At 34.4% G+C, this 21109-nt stretch overlaps 1 protein-coding gene across 2 annotated transcripts; it reads right to left on the bottom strand.

The window, feature by feature from the left end:
* Positions 1 to 578: 578 nt before the first annotated feature.
* On the bottom strand, positions 579 to 18829 carry LOC100378304 (uncharacterized). 2 transcript variants are annotated; one of them, XM_006812642.3, is made up of 6 exons: positions 18668 to 18829; positions 14308 to 14361; positions 9925 to 10140; positions 6567 to 6743; positions 6181 to 6319; positions 579 to 3439 (listed from the first exon to the last, which is right to left on the bottom strand). In XM_006812642.3, exons 1-6 carry the CDS (start codon positions 18715 to 18717, stop codon positions 3329 to 3331), a joined length of 747 nt encoding a protein of 248 aa, XP_006812705.2. In that variant the 5' UTR covers positions 18718 to 18829; the 3' UTR covers positions 579 to 3328. The 2 variants fall into 2 exon arrangements, with proteins under 2 accessions (XP_006812705.2, XP_085351703.1); XM_085495577.1 differs by lacking the exon at positions 14308 to 14361.
* Positions 18830 to 21109: the final 2280 nt, after the last annotated feature.

Raw genomic sequence — 21109 nt, 5'->3', positions numbered from 1 at the left:
TAAACTAAAATATTATGTGAGTGTATAGATGGCGGAAGCTGGGTTACCATAACAAAAAAACAAAAAAAAAACATGATTGTTTCATGGTTACCACGCAACTAACAAACTTGTTTTGTTTTGCAGTAACCCAGTTTCATCACTTATACACTCACATAAAATAACACCACAAACAAACAACAGATTGTATGCTAGTCTAGTATTCACTACTAATAGATAGGATAGCTTCCTTCACATTCCAGAACATAATTTAGTGAAAATAGCCTACATATTTACAGACTAGATTATATTTTTATCAATTTGTTAATATTGTACAAGCTGTTTTGTTTTGAGGTTGAACACATTTTGTTGATTTTCAAGAATTATTTGTATCTGTGTGTGATGAATGGTGCCCCCTTTCAAAGCTTGGTGGCTCAAACAATGGACAACATTTAGTGTCATGTTGCTACATACCTGTAGATTCCCATTGCAAGTACCCTTATGTACCATGTGTTCGGGGAACTACACTGCACTGCCAATAATTGGTCTTGTACATGAAGTTTACACAAGGACAAGAAAACACAAGTCATGAATAATGCACATTTTAGTATTTCCATATACAATATTTATTTTTTAAAAGTTTGATATGTTACATTTTTTGATAATTCTGTAGTCAAGCAATTCATTCCAAGAACCATAAACAAGTTTTGAGATTATCCCAGCAACGGGAACAAAATACTTACATTTCATGTAAATAGCAAAAATGATTGAATATTGCACTCTTCCAGCAATAACAAGACCCCCTATCTCAATCATTTTGATTACAATTCGTTTGCACTCTTCCACCAATAACAAGACCCCCTATCTCAGTCTTCCTTTTGATTACAATTTGTTTGCACTCTTCCAGCAATAACAAGACCCCCTATCTCAGTCATCCTTTTGATTACAATTCGTTTGCACTCTTTAAGCAATAACAAGACCCCCTATCTCAATCATCCTTTTGATCACAATTCATTTGCACTCTTTAAGGAATAACAAGACCCCTTATCTCAATCATTATTTTGATTACAACTCATAAAATTTTGTCTTCATGTTTATGCAATGAAAGTTGAAAAATCATATTTAGAGCTTGACCATTAGAAACTCCAAGAAGATTTACAGAGAACATTTTAAAGAAAACAAATTTTCAAACAGGGGGAAAAAATATTTATGAAAAAAAAAAATCTCACACAATAGACAGGGAAAAAAATCCAAAATACAGCAAAGCCATGAAAAATAATCCAGCGAAAAAAAAATAGTTTGTAAGATGTAAATCCCCCCAAAATATTACTTTAGCAGCTAACTTCACTCTTTCGACACAATACCATCGCAGGTGTAAATTCTCAGGTCTATTTTGATATATTACAAACAATTTGTATGTAAAATTGGTGCAGTAAACTTTCATATTTTGTTAATAATTAATATCATATATTAACAAAACTTTTTCTGGAGCAAATAGCAAAGTTGCTCTGTGTTAAAGTTGCTGAGAGGGGATGCTGTAAAATACTTATAAGTTTTAAAAACACAATAATGAGTTAAAAAATATTAAATTTCTCTGAAAACACACAATCACATGAAAGAACAACAGTTACAACCACACACTAGTCAGTATTCAAAATAAAGGTGGTATTTGCAATTAACATGATCACGACTGGGATAACCATTTGAACATAATATTAGTATTTTACACCAAACTTTTGGCATAACTTTTTGCATATAAATATGTATTTTTTTATAATTTTTTGTGATGATTTGTACCAAATGAATTTTATTTTCAATTGCCTACAGGTAAAATCAATGAAAGCTTAGAAAGATGTTCAAGGCCATGGTTGGCTTAAAGTTTGAGATTATCCTTTTAGACGCGAAGCTTAAAATGACTAATATAGCCACTGTGCTAACGTGGAGGAGTCGTCACCAGCTTATGTCAGATGGTCATAGCATGTCGTTGTTTACAAACAAGCGTCTACCCATGAGCCTTTGCATGTTGTTATTGCCTGGGACTCAAGTATGTCGCAGGTGATGAACTTCCCGCTTTAAGGTTTTCTATACAGTTTTATTTCCAAAACCGTGACAAAAGTTGACTATATTTTTAAAAGGTTAGATATTGGATTGTATAAGACTAGAACAGCGCCCTCTGTCCAAACTGCAATAAGATTTCATGCTGGAATTTTCATGATAGCGCCCTCTAGAGCAAGTCACTTAGTAAGTCTGAGTTGTGAATGTTACAACAAACGTCGCTTTCAAATTTAATGAAGTTGCTTTTTAGATTGTTTTATTGGCTTCAACTGATATTACCGTGACAACTTATTGCCACAGAATTGCATAGGGACTTAGTTTATTACAGTTTGGATTATTTAGTTTGAAACCATAGTTAAAGAAATAGGTTAAAATGAAATAATGCTTTTATTATTGTCTTCTATGGAAATCGTTTACAAGTAATAGTTAATAATCAGCCTGTTTCTTCAAAATATAGTTTTGAATATCCTCTTCACATTTGACTAACACCACAATCAGTTAAATAATAAATATATTAGCCAAGCCATTTTTATCAATTTCTTCAGAATTATGTTAAAGTGCTTTAAATTTTGCATAAACAAAAATTCTTTTAAACACATGGCATGAGAATTATAACGAACACAACACAGCGTAACAACTGTGGCGTAAAAACAAAAATAGCTTAATTTATTAAAATACCATCAGCCTCAAATTTACATATAATTTTTTTATATATTTCACTTTAAATCATACTTCGCTGGTGCAGGCACCTGAACTGGGAGTATATTTTTCTCCTATTATTTAATTGTCAATGAATTTGACCTTCTGGCAAGTTCATGTATAGCTAGCACACTATCTCATAGTTCATATCCATCTACTGACAAATGGTTTCTTATACAATCTGTTCAAGTTAACCAAAGTTATTTTGTGCAAAATTAAAGTATTCTTTATGATATAGATTTAATTTCCTATTAAAGTTGACATCAGTATAAAAAAAAGGCTTCGGCAGCGTAAGTTGGAACGGATTAATATCATGTAATGGGGATTCATTTGCACAAATTACTATATCGGTGGACGGATGTAAGAGGGAACAAACTGCTCCATCTTCATGTAAAACAACAAACTGAGCTTTTAGCAATGTTTAAAACATGAATGGTTGCAGAATTTGCAAATCTGAATAATAAAGTACTCCTCAATCAGAGCAGCATGCAGCCTGTTAGTTGGCTACCCAGGCTAGCTATGTAGCTTCTCTCAATCCCGTAGGATATCTACAACCAGGTCAACTTGTCAACCACTACACTCAGGGTAGTATGAAGTGTTATCTCAGAGTGGTAGACTGTCCTTTCCATTTCTTTCGTAACCATGAATTTGGCGCTGTGCAATGAATGGTGAATTCCCTGGAGAAGGGACCGCTGTACCCACAACTTGCCTGAAATGAAACGCACAATAATCAATGCTACACTACAAACTGTAACATCGTAATGAGAGGCTGTTGTACCAGCTTTAATTGCCCAAACACAAGTTGTTGTCGATGACATAGTCCCTGTTCAGTTGTTAGTGACTGTGTCACAATTAAAATGTAGATAGATTAGAATTAAATCAGTGGGGAGATACTGTAAATGCATGATTAATTATTCACTGTGTTTTAATTTTGCTATTTTCGCTGAAAGGTAAAATCCACCAAATACAATCTACGTGTACATGTAAAATAACAATACAACTTGATGTTTCCATGAGAAATTTGTGAAACTAAAACGCAGTGAATATGCTCAAAACATTGAAACAGGGAAATTAAATGTCAGTGAAAATAAATGGTGTTACAGTATTCACACATTTCATGCAAGTTATTTTCAAATGTCATCGTTTATTCTCATATCATACAAAATTGCCAGTTAGATATTTTGAATGAAAGCACAAAACAAAACACCATGTTTGTTGTTTATACTAGTTCTTCACTAACATTGGCTCCAATCTTGCTTTGAAAATACCATCTGGCAGCAATTATGCAAAGTACCTAGATGGTAATTACCCTAATTCTTTCTTTTTCCACCCAGTCTGTGAGCAAGATGTGTCGAATAAAATTAAACGTTTAGACTCGCGTAAATCTGTTGGTGTTGACAAAATCCATCCCAAATTAGTCATACAAGCTGCAAATGTTATCTCTCGCCCGTTAACCCACATTATCAATTGTTCACTGAGCCATGGAATATTCCCAGATGCACTTAAAATAGCCAAAATAATCCCAATTGATAAAAAGGGGGCCACCACTAAACCCAGCAACTACAGACCAATTTCAATTCTCACCATTTTCAGTAAAATTATCGAATCAATTGTTATCAAGCAATTTATAAATTACCTAGAAACAAAACATATACTTTTAGATACACAATTTGGATTTCGAAAAAATTGTAGCACTAAACTAGCCCTGGCAGACCTGGTCTCTGATATAGGTGAGCAGCTCGATAATGGGTATCTTACTTTTGGGGTATTCATTGACCTCAAAAAGGCCTTTGATACTATTAATCATGATATCTTATTGAATAAATTAAAACATTATGGTATCAGAGGCCTTTCATTAAACTGGTTTCAAAACTACCTCTACCACAGCCAACAGTCAGTTTTCATTAACAACATTACATCGCCATACATGAACATACAATGTGGTGTCCCACAGGGATCGATTCTAGGCCCTGTTCTATTTCTAGTCTACATTAATGACATTGCAAATTCCACCAACTCTTTTCAATTTCGACTGTTTGCTGATGGCACCAATTTATTCAAATTTATCAAAGAAAATAATATTAATCTTTCCCATATAAGCTCTGACCTGAAGCATGTTTGTGAATGGTGTCAAGCTAACAAGCTCACTATCAGTGCTGAAAAGACCAATTACATGATTAATAAAACATCCCAAAAAATAGTGAACGTAGAGGGCAGCTTGGGTATTGACGGTAACCAAATAGAGGGTGTCCCATCGGCCATTTACCTTGGAGTATCCATTGATCAGCATTTCAATTGGAAGTCTCACATTCGAAAAGTTGTAAAATCCATTGCACCTAAGGTGGAAATTATATCTCGGCTCAGACATTATTTACCTAAATCAACTCTTATTTTATTGTACAACTCTTTAATTCTTCCACACCTTTCATATTGTATTGAAATTTGGGAAAACACTTATACTACCTTCCTGCAGCCATTACTTTTGCTTCAAAAGAAAATTGTCCATCTTATAACTTGTTCAAACTACCGCGCCCATACTGCCCCTTTATTTAAACGACTTGGTATTTCTTGACATTCACAAACTCTCTAAATTCAATACTTGCCTGTTCACCTTTGACCTTAAAAATCGCTTTGCACATGATGTGAATCACTACTTACCGTAGATCCCCTTCCACACAACTACCCAACCCGACTCTCCCTTGAAAACAATTTTTACATTCCACAAGTGCATTTAACTCAAAGTAAACATAATATCAAATACGCAGTTACAAAGCACTGGAATGCACTTCCCAATCACAATAAAAATATTACACATAGACACATGTTCTAAAAGTACATTAAAATCCCTCCTACTAAATGAGTAACATTCATTCATTCATCAACTTAGTTATTTATCTATGTATTTGTTCAATTATCCAGTTATTTATTTATCTATTCATTCAGTTATTTACTAATTGATCAAATAATGGATAAAATATTTCATCAACAGTTTGTTATTTTACTTTACATTATTTCACTTATTTAATTATATTTCATTATATTTCTTAGTCATGTAGACACTTTCTGTGTATAATGCTAGGCGGGGACACGGACTAGACTAGTTCAATACCGAACTATTTCCGTGTCCCTCACCAGTTGCATTCCTACAAAACAATATTTTATTTATCACACAAATATATGCATTTCTGTATATTAGTATTTATTTAATTTCCTTATGTTACTAGTGAAATAATTTTCAAACTTTCAAACTAAGTCTCAATTGGCGACATGTTCAAATTTTGTCAGTTAAATTTCACACAAGCCCACCATTTTCAATGTTACTGACAAATTTGCGATTTTTGGTGATTTTTTTGGATAAAAATGGTCGCCAGTTGGTCAAGTGTACATGCAATGAAACAAATCAATTTACACAATGACATAATTTGCATAATTACTACCGGGTATACACACCTTATCAAAACTTGAATTCGTGTGTGGTGAAAGTTTCCAAGCCACTTTCTTTTTTCTTCTAAATATTTCCTCATCTAGATTCTGTTGAAAACTATGCACTGATCCAGTTCCAATTCGCAGTTTGGGTACATGTAATAATCTGAAATGAGAACACACATATATATCGGTAATAATAATATTAATAGATAATAGATTGTGTTGAAAACTATGTACGATCCAGAAAAATAGCAGCAGGCAATGTGTTAATATGTGAGCATACATTAGTTCTGTGTCTGGTTTACTCAAGGGTGGTAGGGAAAAGTGCTTGTGTTAGTACAATACTAGAGATAAAAAGATAATACACAAGTATTTTCCTTCTTGGCTGAAATGGTTTACTAACTACTTACCTATTAACTCTATTATAAGTCCGATCACTAGCTACTGATGGCGCTGGCGTCATTGGCGCTAAATGAGCTTTGCGAAATGATGGCACCATCAATGAATTGGCCCTCTGTAACTGAGAGATTGTGTGTGGGGGAATAAACATCTTTTTCTTGTGTATGTAATGTATAATGGCACTGGACCTGAAATAAACACAGGGTTAAAGGTCAAATATGAAAATTATGAAATCATATTGTGAAAAGAATTACTTCATCTTACCTGGAAATTATTTACCAGTACATTGATAATAAGCATTTTGAGTAAATGTGTAATGTATTCAAACTATTTTGACATGAATGACTTACAGGACTCTGCCATAAATTGGCCCATCAAAAAAATCGCCCTGGACGATTTCATGGCTGGTTGGCCCTTATTTGGGGTTAAAAATTTCAAAAAATGATCATCAAATATTTTTTGGACTTCTATTTTCATTGAAAAAACTACCTAAGTATGCTGACTTTCAATGCCGGTAGTTGGACCATCCTAGACGAAAGAAACTATTGCAGAAGCTAATCTAAAATTTTATGCATTTTTCTCTTGCTGAATTTAAAAGTAGACCACCTTTCAGCCTAAAATTTCATTACAAAAAAATCACATTAACGAACCTGGTACACCAAATACAATTTTTTTTTTTTTTAATTTTATAAATCACGTAAGTAAATTCTTAAAGAAGTTTCAAATAAAAACGAACACAACTGCATTGCTTTGTAGCAAATTACTGGGGTAGTAGCATTTTCACTAGATTTTGTTTATGAAGGTAACAATACTAATCAGTGATTTAAACCTCAGACTAGTAATACAACAGACTCGCAACGCCTATTGTTTAAGGTGTTAATCGGCTTAATTGTATATGCTATGCGTGCCACGCTCTGTAGCATTGGCATAGACACCGTCGAAGTTTACCGAGCACTGGATATTCTGCACATTTCGCGCGCCTTCGGAAATTGCGTATTTCTTCGTAAAACGGATCCGGATATATTTTAAAAAAACGGGAGATGTGTTCTGGACATTTTGACCTTTGCAGCTGTGTAAGAATTTTAAGAATCGACCAAGAATCAGGGGAGTTACAAGTAACTGAATGTCTTAGTGTTTACCTCAAATAGTTTTTGAATATATAATGAGCAACTTTGAAACGATATTTCTCGCTGTTGCGGATTTTGCGGAAGGTTTCCAATATTTTTTCGAAGAGAGCTTATCGTTTTGAACGATCATACTTCTTTGTGTGTTACCCATTTTGTTTTCGTGTTCCGGGATGCCGAAACATGAGATAGCTAGTGTCATGTACATGTGTCATATCTCTCAGCGTATCAGCGTGATCCAGTAACGGTAAAAACTGGAGGTGCGTTATTTTTGTCGCGTTCGACTTCATAGTACGCGATCTACGCGTTGTTCAGTGACTGTTTCAATTTTCTATTGTGTGTCATTATTGTTGCTATTTCGAGTTTCACTGATTTTGTTTGACTTCCGTCATAGTTTTGTATAAAAATAGCCCAGTATATTTATTTTTATTCCTAATTTCAGGAAATGAAAAACACGAGATCGATCAGGGGTTGCAAAGTTCTACAGAGAAATTGTCATTATCTTCTTCAAAATGTTCTCCTAAAATAGTTTCCCACTCGTAATTATCGTCTTCAGATTCGCCAAATTTTTCCGTAAATGCCATTTTCGAAGTTCACTGACAACTCCTGTCGTCTATGTCACTTCCTGTCTTTATGTCTCGCGATGCATCGCGATAGTTGATTGTAATATGAATAGATCTCGCGTTATTTTGTGAAATATAATGAAAATGTTGTTGCTCAGCAACGTTTACTCGGTACGATAAGAACTGATAACCTAAACAAACGTGGCACGCATTACTTCAAAAGAAAACGCCGCGTTGCTAGTCTGTTGTATTACTAGTCTGAGTTTAAACATTCATCATCTGAAAGCTGAGATATAGGCAAATACGGTAATGCAAAATGCCGTATCAACTGATGGCCAATTTTACTAATATGCTGCATGCTTACATTTGCATTCCTTAGAAAATAGTTTCCTGAAACTAATAATATTAATTTTTCAAAATGATGACATAAAGTGTTACATATTTATTCTATTAGAGACAAATATAAACCATTGCATGTGTCATAAACTGAATCTACTGTGACTCATTTTCTTCATGAAAACACAACTGTAACATGCATACCCTTTAAGGTAGCGAGACTATTATTTGTGTTGAAAATTACGATTTTCACATTTATTTATTAATTGATGAAATGCACTATAAACTTTCATCTGATAAAGTCAATGTAACCTAGAATGTCATGTAAGTTGGTTAAAATGTAGATTTTTCGAAGGGAAGCAAGGCAGCTTCAGTAGTGTTTTCCAAAATCAACAACACAGGTTTAATTTGTGTGCCTATAAGTTTCAAAGATTAACTCAAGACAAAGCAATGTTAGGATGTGTTATCAGTAGCTACCTAACACACAATGAGTGTTTCCAAACATTTGAGTGGTTTGTCTCCGCCCCTGTTTATTTCACAGATTAGTCATTTGCATATGAATGTGTCAGACACAAGGTCACACAGCCACTGAAAAAAAATCATTGCTTTTGGTGTTTTCATCTGTCGATTTTATCGAACTATAGCTATCCCATTCCTTTTATTTTTGGGTTTCCAATAGCCTTACACATTTGGATGCCCCTACACATGTTAAAACAGGCCTTGATGGGAAAACAAATCGCCTGTGCAGATAAACAAGCTTGAAAATCTTTGCTGTGACTTCATCAACGTTTTCTAGGAGTTTATGTTTTTCAAAATACAAGGTCGTTAACAAAAAATAACGTATACTTATTGTCGTTGGATTAACACAAAATTTTCACAGTTTTAAGGTGACAATGAGAGGAACTTGAATGTGTCCAGACAAACTAATTTATGGATTATTTACCAATGTGTTGTGGTTTGAGTTGGGGGCAATGCGACTAAAACAGAAATTAAAATTCAGGACACTACTTTTCAAAACGCATTGCTTGAATAAAACTAACCAGACACATTCAATTAACCCGACTATTGAACAACTAGGAAACGTGAAAACAAAACTTATTATCATCAGCATAAATGCGTAATTATTTTTTTTACAAAAAAAGGAATTTTTCACTTTTGATTAAGTAACGCACCGTAGAATGCAGATATGGGCATGGCAAACATATGGGCATGGCGATTCCAAAAATATATTCTTTCCTGGGTCTATTCGTAGTCATTTGGTCACAATTAGAAGATGAAAACAAGTATGCAAATAATAGTCCCGCTACCTTAAATAGAACAAATACTGTATGTTGTTTTATTCTTACCTTCCATCATCATCATCATCTATCTTATAAAGTTCTTCTTGTTTTGTTAGCCTTGAAATAGCTGACATATTAACTTTAGGTGTTATTCGTGGCAATCTGTATGGTGTTGCACCACTAGGGTTGACAGGTGCACTATGGGATACGGTACTCAATGACTTAACACTGCAGGGCGCTGCAATTGCTGGCAAACTAGAAACCGAATCCACAAGCTGGCTTCTACATTGTGAGAGAAAACACAGTTAATATGATGTAAATTAAATACACCACACCAATGTGTAATTAATTGTGATGTATTTTATCATATGTATTTTTCATTTTCATATACACGTACAACAAAATATTTTGACGCTTACAATTTTGGCAAGACAATAATTTGACAAGCAAATTTCATGAGTCGATGACTCTAGCAGCCTAGGAAAGTCACTGTGACTCACTAGGACATCAGTGGAGTTACTGTGACTCCCTAGGACATCAGTGGAAGTTACTGTGACTCCCTAGGACATCAGTGGAGTTACTGTGACTCCCTAGGACATCAGTGGAAGTTACTGTGACTCCCTAGGACATCAGTTGAAGTTACTGTGACTCCCTAGGACATCAGTGGAAGTTAATGCGACTCCCTAGGACATCAGTGGAAGTTACTGTGACTCCCTAGGACATCAGTGGAAGTTACTGTAACTCCCTAGGACATCAGTGGAAGTTACTGCGACTCCCTAGAAAATCAGTGGAAGTCACTGTGACTCCCTAGGACATCAGTGGAAGTCACTGTGACTCCCTAGGACATCAGTGGAAGTTACTGTGACTCCCTAGGACATCAGTGGAAGTTACTGTGACTCCCTAGGACATCAGTGGAAGTTACTGTGACTCCCTAGGACATCAGTGGAAGTTACTATGACTCACTGTTCTATGATTCTCAGTGACATGTTCACGAGCTGCTACAATCAGGAATGGCCTTACAAGTGGAAAATGGTTTTGGTTTGTAAAACAAAACGAGTCCTATGGCCATGAGAAAAGTTGCTGGTCAATGTGTTTACCAAAATCAAACTTTATCAGCATTTTTTTCATGTTATTTCAAAAATGTCATTAAAATTATCATAATTTTTTTAATTTATTTTAATTTATTTTTGTTGAAAAATTGAGATGAAATTCTATCTTGCTCAACTGTTATGTAAAGCTATATCTTACAAATTTACTATAATAAGTTTCTGCTGTAGCTAATGGCAATATAGTTTTCGCCCACTGTGGCTAATGCCACCGGTACATTGATTCCAGGGTTTTCATTGAGGCTAATGATAAAATAGTGTTTAGCCACTGTGGCTAATGCTACATTGATTCTTGAATTTTGGCTAAGGCTAAGCCCAGATTTTTTTGATTACTTGTTTCTCAGGTTTTTATAAGGCAATTTTTTTAAGGAGGGCGGAAGAAAAATAAAATTATTTCTTTTTTGCCATTAGATTTGTGTGATTCTCAAAGAATTGTATGTGAGATCATTGATCGGAGAGAGGAAATGAAATTCAATTGTATTCCATGTAAAACTTTGTTTCTCATCTGTGCGAGACTTTGGTACTTTGATCATGATACTTCCATGAAAATACAACTTGGATTTGTTATGCGGCGGGCGGTAACAAAAATAAAGATAAAAATAATATTTTTTTATCAATTTTTTGCGCTTAGATGTCAGCGGGCACGAGAAATTACGCTAATTTTCGGCTCATGTTCGGCGGGTTCGCGAAACAAGGGATAATAAAAGTCTGGCCTAAGGATAAAATAATTTTAGCCACAGTGGTTATCTCGGAGTGGATTGTAACACAAATCAACTTTTGTTGATGTACTAAAACACAATTGTCTGTAAACCAAGTTTGAATCTAATTGGACTGCACGAATTTGAAATATAAGCCAAAATTGTTGATTTTTGTTAAACAAAATGGCTACCAGGCAACCATCTTGAATTGGAATGTAACCGTTGTGTCGTCACCGGAAGCGCTGTCCCAGCACAAACCTGTGTCATATGACGCCTTACTAGCCGATTTTGGCTAAAATAGCGCTCCGCCGCCTCTTTACAACAGTATTTATACGCGGAACTTGATATTGCTTTTTACAATTTGGGTTGCCTTTGAATCACATATTTTAGTGAAATATTGTTTATAGAGTGAAATATTATTGTCATACATAATTCAATCTTTAAAACAACAGAAACACATAATAACGATAATCAAATTTGTGTTTGAAGTTCCAAAGTAGTTGCATTATTTCCGGTTTCAACTAGTTCGAAAATAGAACGTCCTTGTGCGCAATAAAATCACGCGTAGAACTCCATCCGAACCAGACTCTAGCAGCGTAAACTTATTGCAATTTTCGCAATTTGGGCCCAGTTCTTACAAGTTTTCTCCCAGCACACCTAGCGCGATATGCGTCAGAACGGTGTAGAAGACGCCGAACTGCAGCGTCAATGGGAATGTAACATATCGTCTATGAACCAAGTATGAAGCGCTAAAGTTGTCGCACGGCAGTACATGTTCAAATTTCATGAAACAAACATATTCAACATGCCTTGAATATGCCATGCAAGATGGGGTGCAAAGTCTGTAGTACTTTAAGATAATGAACTAACAATAAAAGCATACTGCAATTATATTGTTTGTATTTTTTTTCAGATTTTATACAACAGAAGTTTATACAAAAAAGTTTATAATCTCTTTTTTTATATTGATTTTCTGTTATGCTGGGTTTTGAAAACAAAATAATTCTGGTTATAGTTTTTTGTTGTTGTCAGTTCATTACCTTGTGAAAACCACTGTAAATATTACAGCAGGATACAATGTACAGTGAATGCACATAACAAAATAACTTTTGTCTCACCATTTCACATATAATATCACATATCACCACTGCACAATCAGTTAGGATAGTTCAAGCTGAATTCAAATTTAGCATTACTGAGCATGTTACTGCACATATATGCAATGCATTGTGGGAGAAATGTATCATTGTATATAGTGGACATACTGGAAATTGAGAAAATAAATGTAATTATTCTTTTAATTTTAATAATATTAAGATTTGTAACAATAATAATATACAACTTTTTCACCCCATGTCTCTGAGCAAAGGTTTATAATATAAATTAAGATATAATTCATAGAAACCAGAGTAAAAATGCCATTTTAATCAATTTTTTATGATATTTCAGAATCTGAGAATTTTTTTTTACACTTTTGGTTACCTGCTCTTATTAACAAATAATAATGGAACAAATATAATTGTTAATTCAGCCTGAACCTCCTTAAACAAACAAGCAAACAAAGTCATGCAATATATCCTGCTGGCACTCAGATATATAGATGTATATATCCTGGGGAACAGACATAATAATTCAAGATTTCTCTTGTCAATAACTTTAGTATACCACCTGTACAAATCCTCCATTGTCCGGATGATCAATAACTGACCATCCACGGTAAAAAACAACAAATACCAAAGCGATGAAGTGGTGGTCCGGATTTGTAGACACCATAACTAACATGAACGCAAACACTTACATGTACATAGAGTAAACAGCAACCGAACAGTTGTTTTTTGACAACTGTAGCCAGTCTATGTACATACACAATAAAATAACAATCAGTAACGTGGTACAACAAGCTACAACAAGATTCAATTTAAACACATAAGTTAACACATAAATAATGAAGTGTACAACAATCAAAGTTGTGGTCTACACATGCGACTAACGATACCATATAATCCCTTGAAACCAAACTACAGAAATATGTGCCTATTATAATCTTTTATTAGAGTGTCACTGTATAATTAACATATATATATATACAGTCGATTTTATTAAACAGTATACTAGCTCTGACTACAAACTTTACGTGGATAAATTCCGGGCAATGTGAAGTTTACACCAATGTACCAATAATCAAGAACCAGACATTAATGTCATATACTGTATTTGCTCTGTTTTTAGCATATGCACTTACAGAGGTGTGTCTACAATAAAGATAATTTGGGGTTTACGTGCACTTCTATTGGAAATGTTTTTCTAATTGAGCAAATACAGTACATATACATACTATAGAAAGAAAACACTATAAACGTCCTTGTGCATCTGTCATTGCATGCTTTCCTAGGGAGGGGGAGGGGGCAATAGCACCCAGAGGTACAAATATAGCATAGAAACGTTGTAATTTTTTTTATTTAAATTTAATTTTAATTCTGTGTCTAGGTGGTAGACGAGGTAGAGATAAAATTATTTTTTTTGGGTTGTCTTGATTTAGGACGTAACTTCCCTTAGGACGGAAATTGACAGTTGCACTGAACTAACCATGTAGCTAGAATCTAACCGAAGGCACTAGAGACATGCAGACATTTTGGATGGAATACCTGTTGGCCTTCTCCCTGGGTATAATTTGTACATGTATTGGTGGTAAACATAATCTGATGAACAAGTTATAACAATAAAACATGAATTAAACACAATTGCAATTTACACTCCCATTCAGTAATATCATGAAAACATGGATTATGTAAATTCCGACATGTATCAACTGAATAAAAAAGAAATGCCACAGTTATTTGTAGATATTTGTAATACTCCACATGGACTTTTTGAATTATTGAGCTGCTTTGACCAAGTGGAAATTATTGATGACATTCTGAAACAGCAAAGCAAGCTAATACTGTAAAATGACTAATTTTCACTGGGTTTAAATTTCGCTGATTCACCATTTTAGGCATATTCAGTGGTTTTATTGTTTATATAATGTGTTCTATGCTAAATTTTACATATTCACTGGGTTTTAATTTAGCGCATTTTCCAGTCCGTGAACTAAGCAAAATTAAAACCCAGTGAATAATTAATCCTTTTACAGTAGCCAGCTTGAAAGTTAAGCTACACCAGGATTGTACTGTACTTGCATCTTACAAAATGTACATACATGTACTCCAATGTGGTGTAAGATTAGAAAAAAACTTTTTCTTATTTTACAATACCATGGGATCTTTAAATTATATATGGTAAAATGGATACATACAATATAGAATGAACATACAAAACCTGTGCAGGTATATACGGTAGTAGCATACATGTACGAGTCATAATGTATTCACTGGAAGTTTGAAGCTAGCTAAACAATTATAAATGACATCATCTTATCTGGTCAAGTAAATATAATAAAAGTACATGGGACCGGCAGGAATAAGATAATAGACATCTTTAGAACATTTAAAGGGTGGTGGTTGTCACGAAGCACCTGTTTGATTTTTATATAAATAATCAATGTATTTTACATACGTTGTATACGTTGCTACGAGTTCCACATCATACAAGTTTCAAACAACACTTAGCTCTAAAATTTAAAACTAGTTGCCATATTTTCATCAATTGTTATTCAAATGTCAGAGTTCTGACAAGTTCTCAGTTATCTGGTTGCTTAGGTCCTCACAAAAAAAATATTTCTTGTCAGATTTTTTTTTTTTTTTTGCTAAAATATTTGATGGCGCACAAACTTTGCAGGTTTAATCAATTCGCCAATAGAGGGTGGCAAAATAAGTGGAAAAATATCGGCTTGCACTTTTTTTGGTGATTTGCACACTGACTAGCAACATAATTATTTTTTAGGTCTAATTGTAATGAAATAATAAACGCTGACTACCTCAGTAGCATAATTTGCATATAATTATAATATAATTTACATATATAAGTGAATTATATTATTATTGTTTGCATATGTGATATAAAGAATCTTTGCCCACCTTCTCTAAATCCAGTAAAAGCAGAGAAATCATAAATCATTTCTTATCTTTTTACAATCAATTTGATTTACCGATAACTTTGTAATTCATGCGATGTGTATAATCAAAGCCAACCAGAGAAGAAAACAATAACAGCAGAGTACAATGCATAGTTCTGATCACATTCTCTCTTCAACAGAATTATAACACTTATGTTCCCGAGAATAACAATATTATCAGGGACTGGAAAACATTACAAGTACATACATGTAGGAGTTGTTAAATGTAATAGAGCATTAGAGGTATTATCAAACTGAAATCCCAGTATAATGCATGTTTTAAATGAATAGACTGCCTCCGTGACAACCCCAGTGAGACCAATGTGAAGCTTCACACAGGTGAATTAAAATTACTATACCACCGCCATGCTATAAAAAACAGAGCTTTCATGTCAATTTTTAAACATTTTGAATTCTTCCGATTGAAATACTCATGACGAGATTTGTTCAACTGGTACACATGGATTCAGGCCTGTAAAGTAACTAGCAGACCAAAGTAACTGGGATAGATGAGTACCAAACACCTGAAATGTACAGTACTATCCTAGATTGATCAAATCCTGCAAGAAAAACACTGATGTCAAAAAACTTGTGTGTGTTTCGTGAGTCACTGCTGGCTCCTTTGTGGCCTCAATAAATCTATTTTAAAGTGTACTCTGCTTTATGAACCATATCATACAACTTTCACAAGTACACTGGGCTTCTCACACATTACAGAACTGAATTTCAAACAGATTACATTTGTACTAACAATGGGCTATTGTAACGATCTTTTGTATTAATTGACCCTAAAAGTCCCATGTTCTGTGATGTGGTCACTATGATCCCCATTACCACCGTTGTGTGAACTCTAGATTTACATGTCTACTGTTTTCAATTGATACGAAATCTTAAAAATCTATTTTTTTTCTGAACTTAATTTGCAAATGATATGGTCCATTAGCTATCGATTCAATACTGTCAATGACTTTATTGTCGCTTGGTTTATAAGCTTATAAGCATAACAAGTTTAATGAAGAAGTTTCTGTAGTCATGGAAAACTTTGCCACTTGGAATCTGAAATTAAATGATGGAACAGCGGTGTTCAACACCCACTGATTTCAAAAACTGTAATGTGAAAATTAACATGTTTGAAACTACTGTAAGGGGTTGACCAATGGCTATTTTTAAAAACAAATCTGAAGAGAACATTTTTAGAAGAAAAAAAATTCTACAGCAAAGTTTACAGAGAAAAAATACCAGTAATATTAATTAAAAAACAAAATCACACACACTTGATAAAAGTAACCCACCCCCCTCCTCAAAATTTCAGCAAAATCAGTGTGAATACAAATTTAGCTGGAGTGAAAAAAACTCTTTGTTCAGGGTTAGCCCTGGGTCACAGAATGATTGATTGATATAACAAAAATAGGGTCCCAGGGTCAAACATATACATACGAATACAGATCTATGGGCCAATCCTGGGTAAAAGATCACTTTTGTTAGTTAATGACAAACATTTTACATAAGGAAGTAAGAAACATCAATTGGATTCCAAAATACTGTTCAATGTGTAACATAAAGTATAGACTTGTGTGTATAATACTTATATAAACAATTGTACAAACCCTAACTGATTTTACTAGTATTTCAAATAAGTCCAAATGAGAATAATGGGTTGTTGATTTGTAATACATGAGTTTGAGGTTCTCTGGTTGCTAAGCTACCACGCACACGAAGGGGGGACAGGGGTGTGAATCTGCGTGGAATCACCTACGATCAGCAGAAATGGGTAGTTTCAGGCAGATATTTTCTTATGCCCTGGCAATGGCGATTCTGTATTGTAGCCATCCATATATCTTTGAAGGTTTATGAAATGTTCTTAAAATACAGAAAACACATTTTACATTAATATACATGCACAATTAGACAAAATACAATTTACAGCATCTTGATATCCATGCGTATTTTTTAAAGATATTTCTGGGGAACAACATACAAGCATGTGTATTCAACTTGGGAAAAACAGAGGCAAACAGGCTACTGGATCACTTGTAAAACTGTCCCCCTTCTGACACAAGCTCGCTCAGTAACGGCACACAGGAACCTGGAACTTGTGTATTGATGGTGACTTTCCCACCTAACTAATCATGATCAACACGGTTTTAATCTTTTAATCACTGTATGAGCTCATACAAACGTGCTAAATTCCTAAAAAGTGAAAATGTGTTAACCTGTTCACAAAAATAAATAAATTTTTGATCAATCAATGACACAATAAAACCACGCTGTTGATCTGTGGCGTGACCATGTCACACTAGATGGTTAACTGCTGGATAAGACATTATTACAATTGAGTGAATTGCTGGGCAGATATAATACTTTTTCAATTCAGTGTATTGTTCATGTTGGCCACAACGCGTAAACTGATGCCATGGGAAGTGTTGGTCTCAATGGTTGAGTAACGATGTGACGATAAACAACGTGCCACTCCACGTCAGTTTCGTCGCGTTTACGAAGATCTGTTGTACCTGCCACCGTCCTTTCCTGTTGGCGGTGCACCTTTGAAGCACGAACTTTATAGTGACGTTGACGGCGGCTCGCTCTGCCTTTTCTCCTGGTCCAACTTTTGAAAACATGAGTACACGAAGTAACAGTACAACTGCGTGATTCGGTATTTGGCCATATAGTAAAATATAAATAATAGTATAGTATACAGAAACATGCACCTTGATTCACATATATCATTCAAGGTGGACAGCTCGTTCACGGTTATATAGTAAATCAAATATCGTTTGAGGAGACACATAAGAGTAAAATACATAGAACTACGGGAATTTGCTGCTAAATATACGTCACCTAGGTCACAGTGTCACGATCGTTTAACACCTTTCCGTGTGTTTAATTAAAACGACACGGCAGAAATATATCGTGATATCACCAACTTTCACAGTAATTCCGAAATAACATACCTGTTTTCATATTTCATATCTGACGACGACGACGCCGTCGACCGCGGCATATTGGCAGCAGCAGGTGTACCTTCCTAAACCCCGGCTTATGTATAAGAACGCTCAGCAAGCCATCGACGCGACCACTTCATTTACCGAGGTACGCCATTTTGGTTGTTAACCGTATTTGCATCACGTGACCAAGAGTCTCAGACAGATAAAATGTTGCCAGGAAACTTGTACGCCGGAAAGAGGAGCTTATAGCTTACAAGTCTTGTTTTTATTTAAAGTAAATGAAAATGTTAACAATAAAATTGCGAAGTAATCGCGTTTGTTTGTTTGTTTGTTTGTTTGTTTGTTTGTTTTACAACCACTAAACTATTTTATACCATGCTAAGTTTATACAAAACTCAAGACGACTTCAAAGTTTGGTCTACATAACATTTTTGTAAGCAAGTCTATATCACCGACAGAAACTCCCTAGTAACTGCAAAACAAAAATGTTTTTTATTTTATTTTATTTCATTTTATTTCATGTATTTTATTATCTTATGTTTTGTATTTTTTTAACTATCGCTACACACCCGGGCCTTGTGCCGGGGCTTTCGCGATTATTAAAACTAAATAAATAAATAAATAATACATAAAGTATATACAAAATAAATTAGAATATTTAAAAAGAAATGAAAAAAGAGCCTAAACTAGGATAATATTTTAATCCGATTGTCTAATCACGGTTTATCGGTATATATTAAAGTCATATATTATTATTATTAACATCGGTATGTATTAAAGTCGCGTTCTCGCTACGGTTTGCTTCAGTAAATCAGTGCAATCAAGTGACAACCAGTTTATATGGTTATATCGTACCTCGTCGCTTAGCATATATAAAAAAAACACAAACATTATTTGTATTGACTGACTGGCTTTATATGGCGACGGTGCTGTTTACATATCGCCACAGAAGTGTGTCTTCGACATAGAGGGCGCTGTAAATTAACGTCTTTCATCTCAAACTTCAACTTGACGTTGGTTCTGATCATGGAGGTATGTTTTAGGTACGATTTGATTCTGAAATCCGATCGTCATGTTTCTTTTTATAATGTTATGAATGTTCAGAAATAATGTCAGTTTATGACTAATTCCCGCGGTCTCAACCCAACGACGAAGGTCGCCATCCGCATGTGTCAGAACGGACTCGACCGATCCAAAAAAGTCCACCAATTTTCACTGTTGTTAGTTTTCCCAAAATCATCCTCAATGAGAATAATTTCAATTTAAACACTAATCTATGCACAATTCATACACTATCCCCCGCTTAATTTGTGGCGTTTCAATTAGCGTATTTCGTTCCATAAACGCATTATATAAAGCTATTTATACTAGAACTATTTTTAGGTACGTTGGTTTGTTAGATGTTCTCTTGAAGTTAAGTGTTTGCTATTTCGTAGCTATTGCTCCAATATGTAATATAGTTATCTATTATCAGATTTAAGAGCATATTTCCATTGCATTCGAGTGGCTTATAATAATACGTTTAGAATATTAGATAATGTATCCCGCTCTTTTAACATCCGGGAGTTTTCACTTTGATAATGGTGTTATTAGACGAGCAATCTTATAAATTGCGTATGGGGCATATTAAAATAATATTTAAATAAAAGAATCTATTGGCAGAGATGTACTTTTTATGTTACGGTGAAAAATATGCGGCTATGGCGATACAAAATTTTCGGGGGACCAGGTATGCTAGCTTAAAATGTTAATACTTAAGAAATGCCATATGTAATTGTTATTATTATCTTTATTAACTACTAACTTTGTTTTTTTTAACAAGACTATATAAAAAAATGAACAGTTTACGCAACTTTCTCCATGTGTGTGATTTAAAATACTAGTATACATCACTTTTGAAAAAAAAAAGTAGTACGCTGCATGATAACAAACCAAAACTCATTTCCCCATGTGTGCCACCATTCTACCTCTAGCATAAATGGTTTAAACCGCAGTGTTTACTGTTTTCCATGTGTGCCACCATTCTACCTCTAGCATAAATGGTTTAAACCGCAGTGTTTACTGTTTTCCATGTGTGCCACCATTCTACCTCTAGCATAAATGGTTTAAACCACAGTGTTTACTGTTTTCCATGAGTGCCACCATTCTACCTCTAGCATAAATGGTTTAAACCACAGTGTTTACTGTTTTCCATGTGTGCCACCATTCTACCTTTAGCATAAATGGTTTAAACCACAGTGTTTACTGTTTTCCATGAGTGCCACCATTCTACCTCTAGCATAAATGGTTTAAACCGCAGTGTTTACTGTTTTCCATGTGTGCCACCATTCTACCTCTAGCATAAATAGTTTTACCCGTGGTGTTTACGGTTTTCCACGTGTGCCACCATTCTACCTCAAGCATAAATGGTTTAACCCATGGTGTTTACTTCTAACCAGGCCCTGCGTA

The sequence above is a fragment of the Saccoglossus kowalevskii genome, chromosome 22 (assembly GCF_978046115.1).
Source record: "Saccoglossus kowalevskii chromosome 22, keSacKowa6.1, whole genome shotgun sequence".
NCBI lineage: Eukaryota > Metazoa > Hemichordata > Enteropneusta > Harrimaniidae > Saccoglossus > Saccoglossus kowalevskii.
This window is presented reverse-complemented; position numbering and strand designations above follow the sequence as displayed.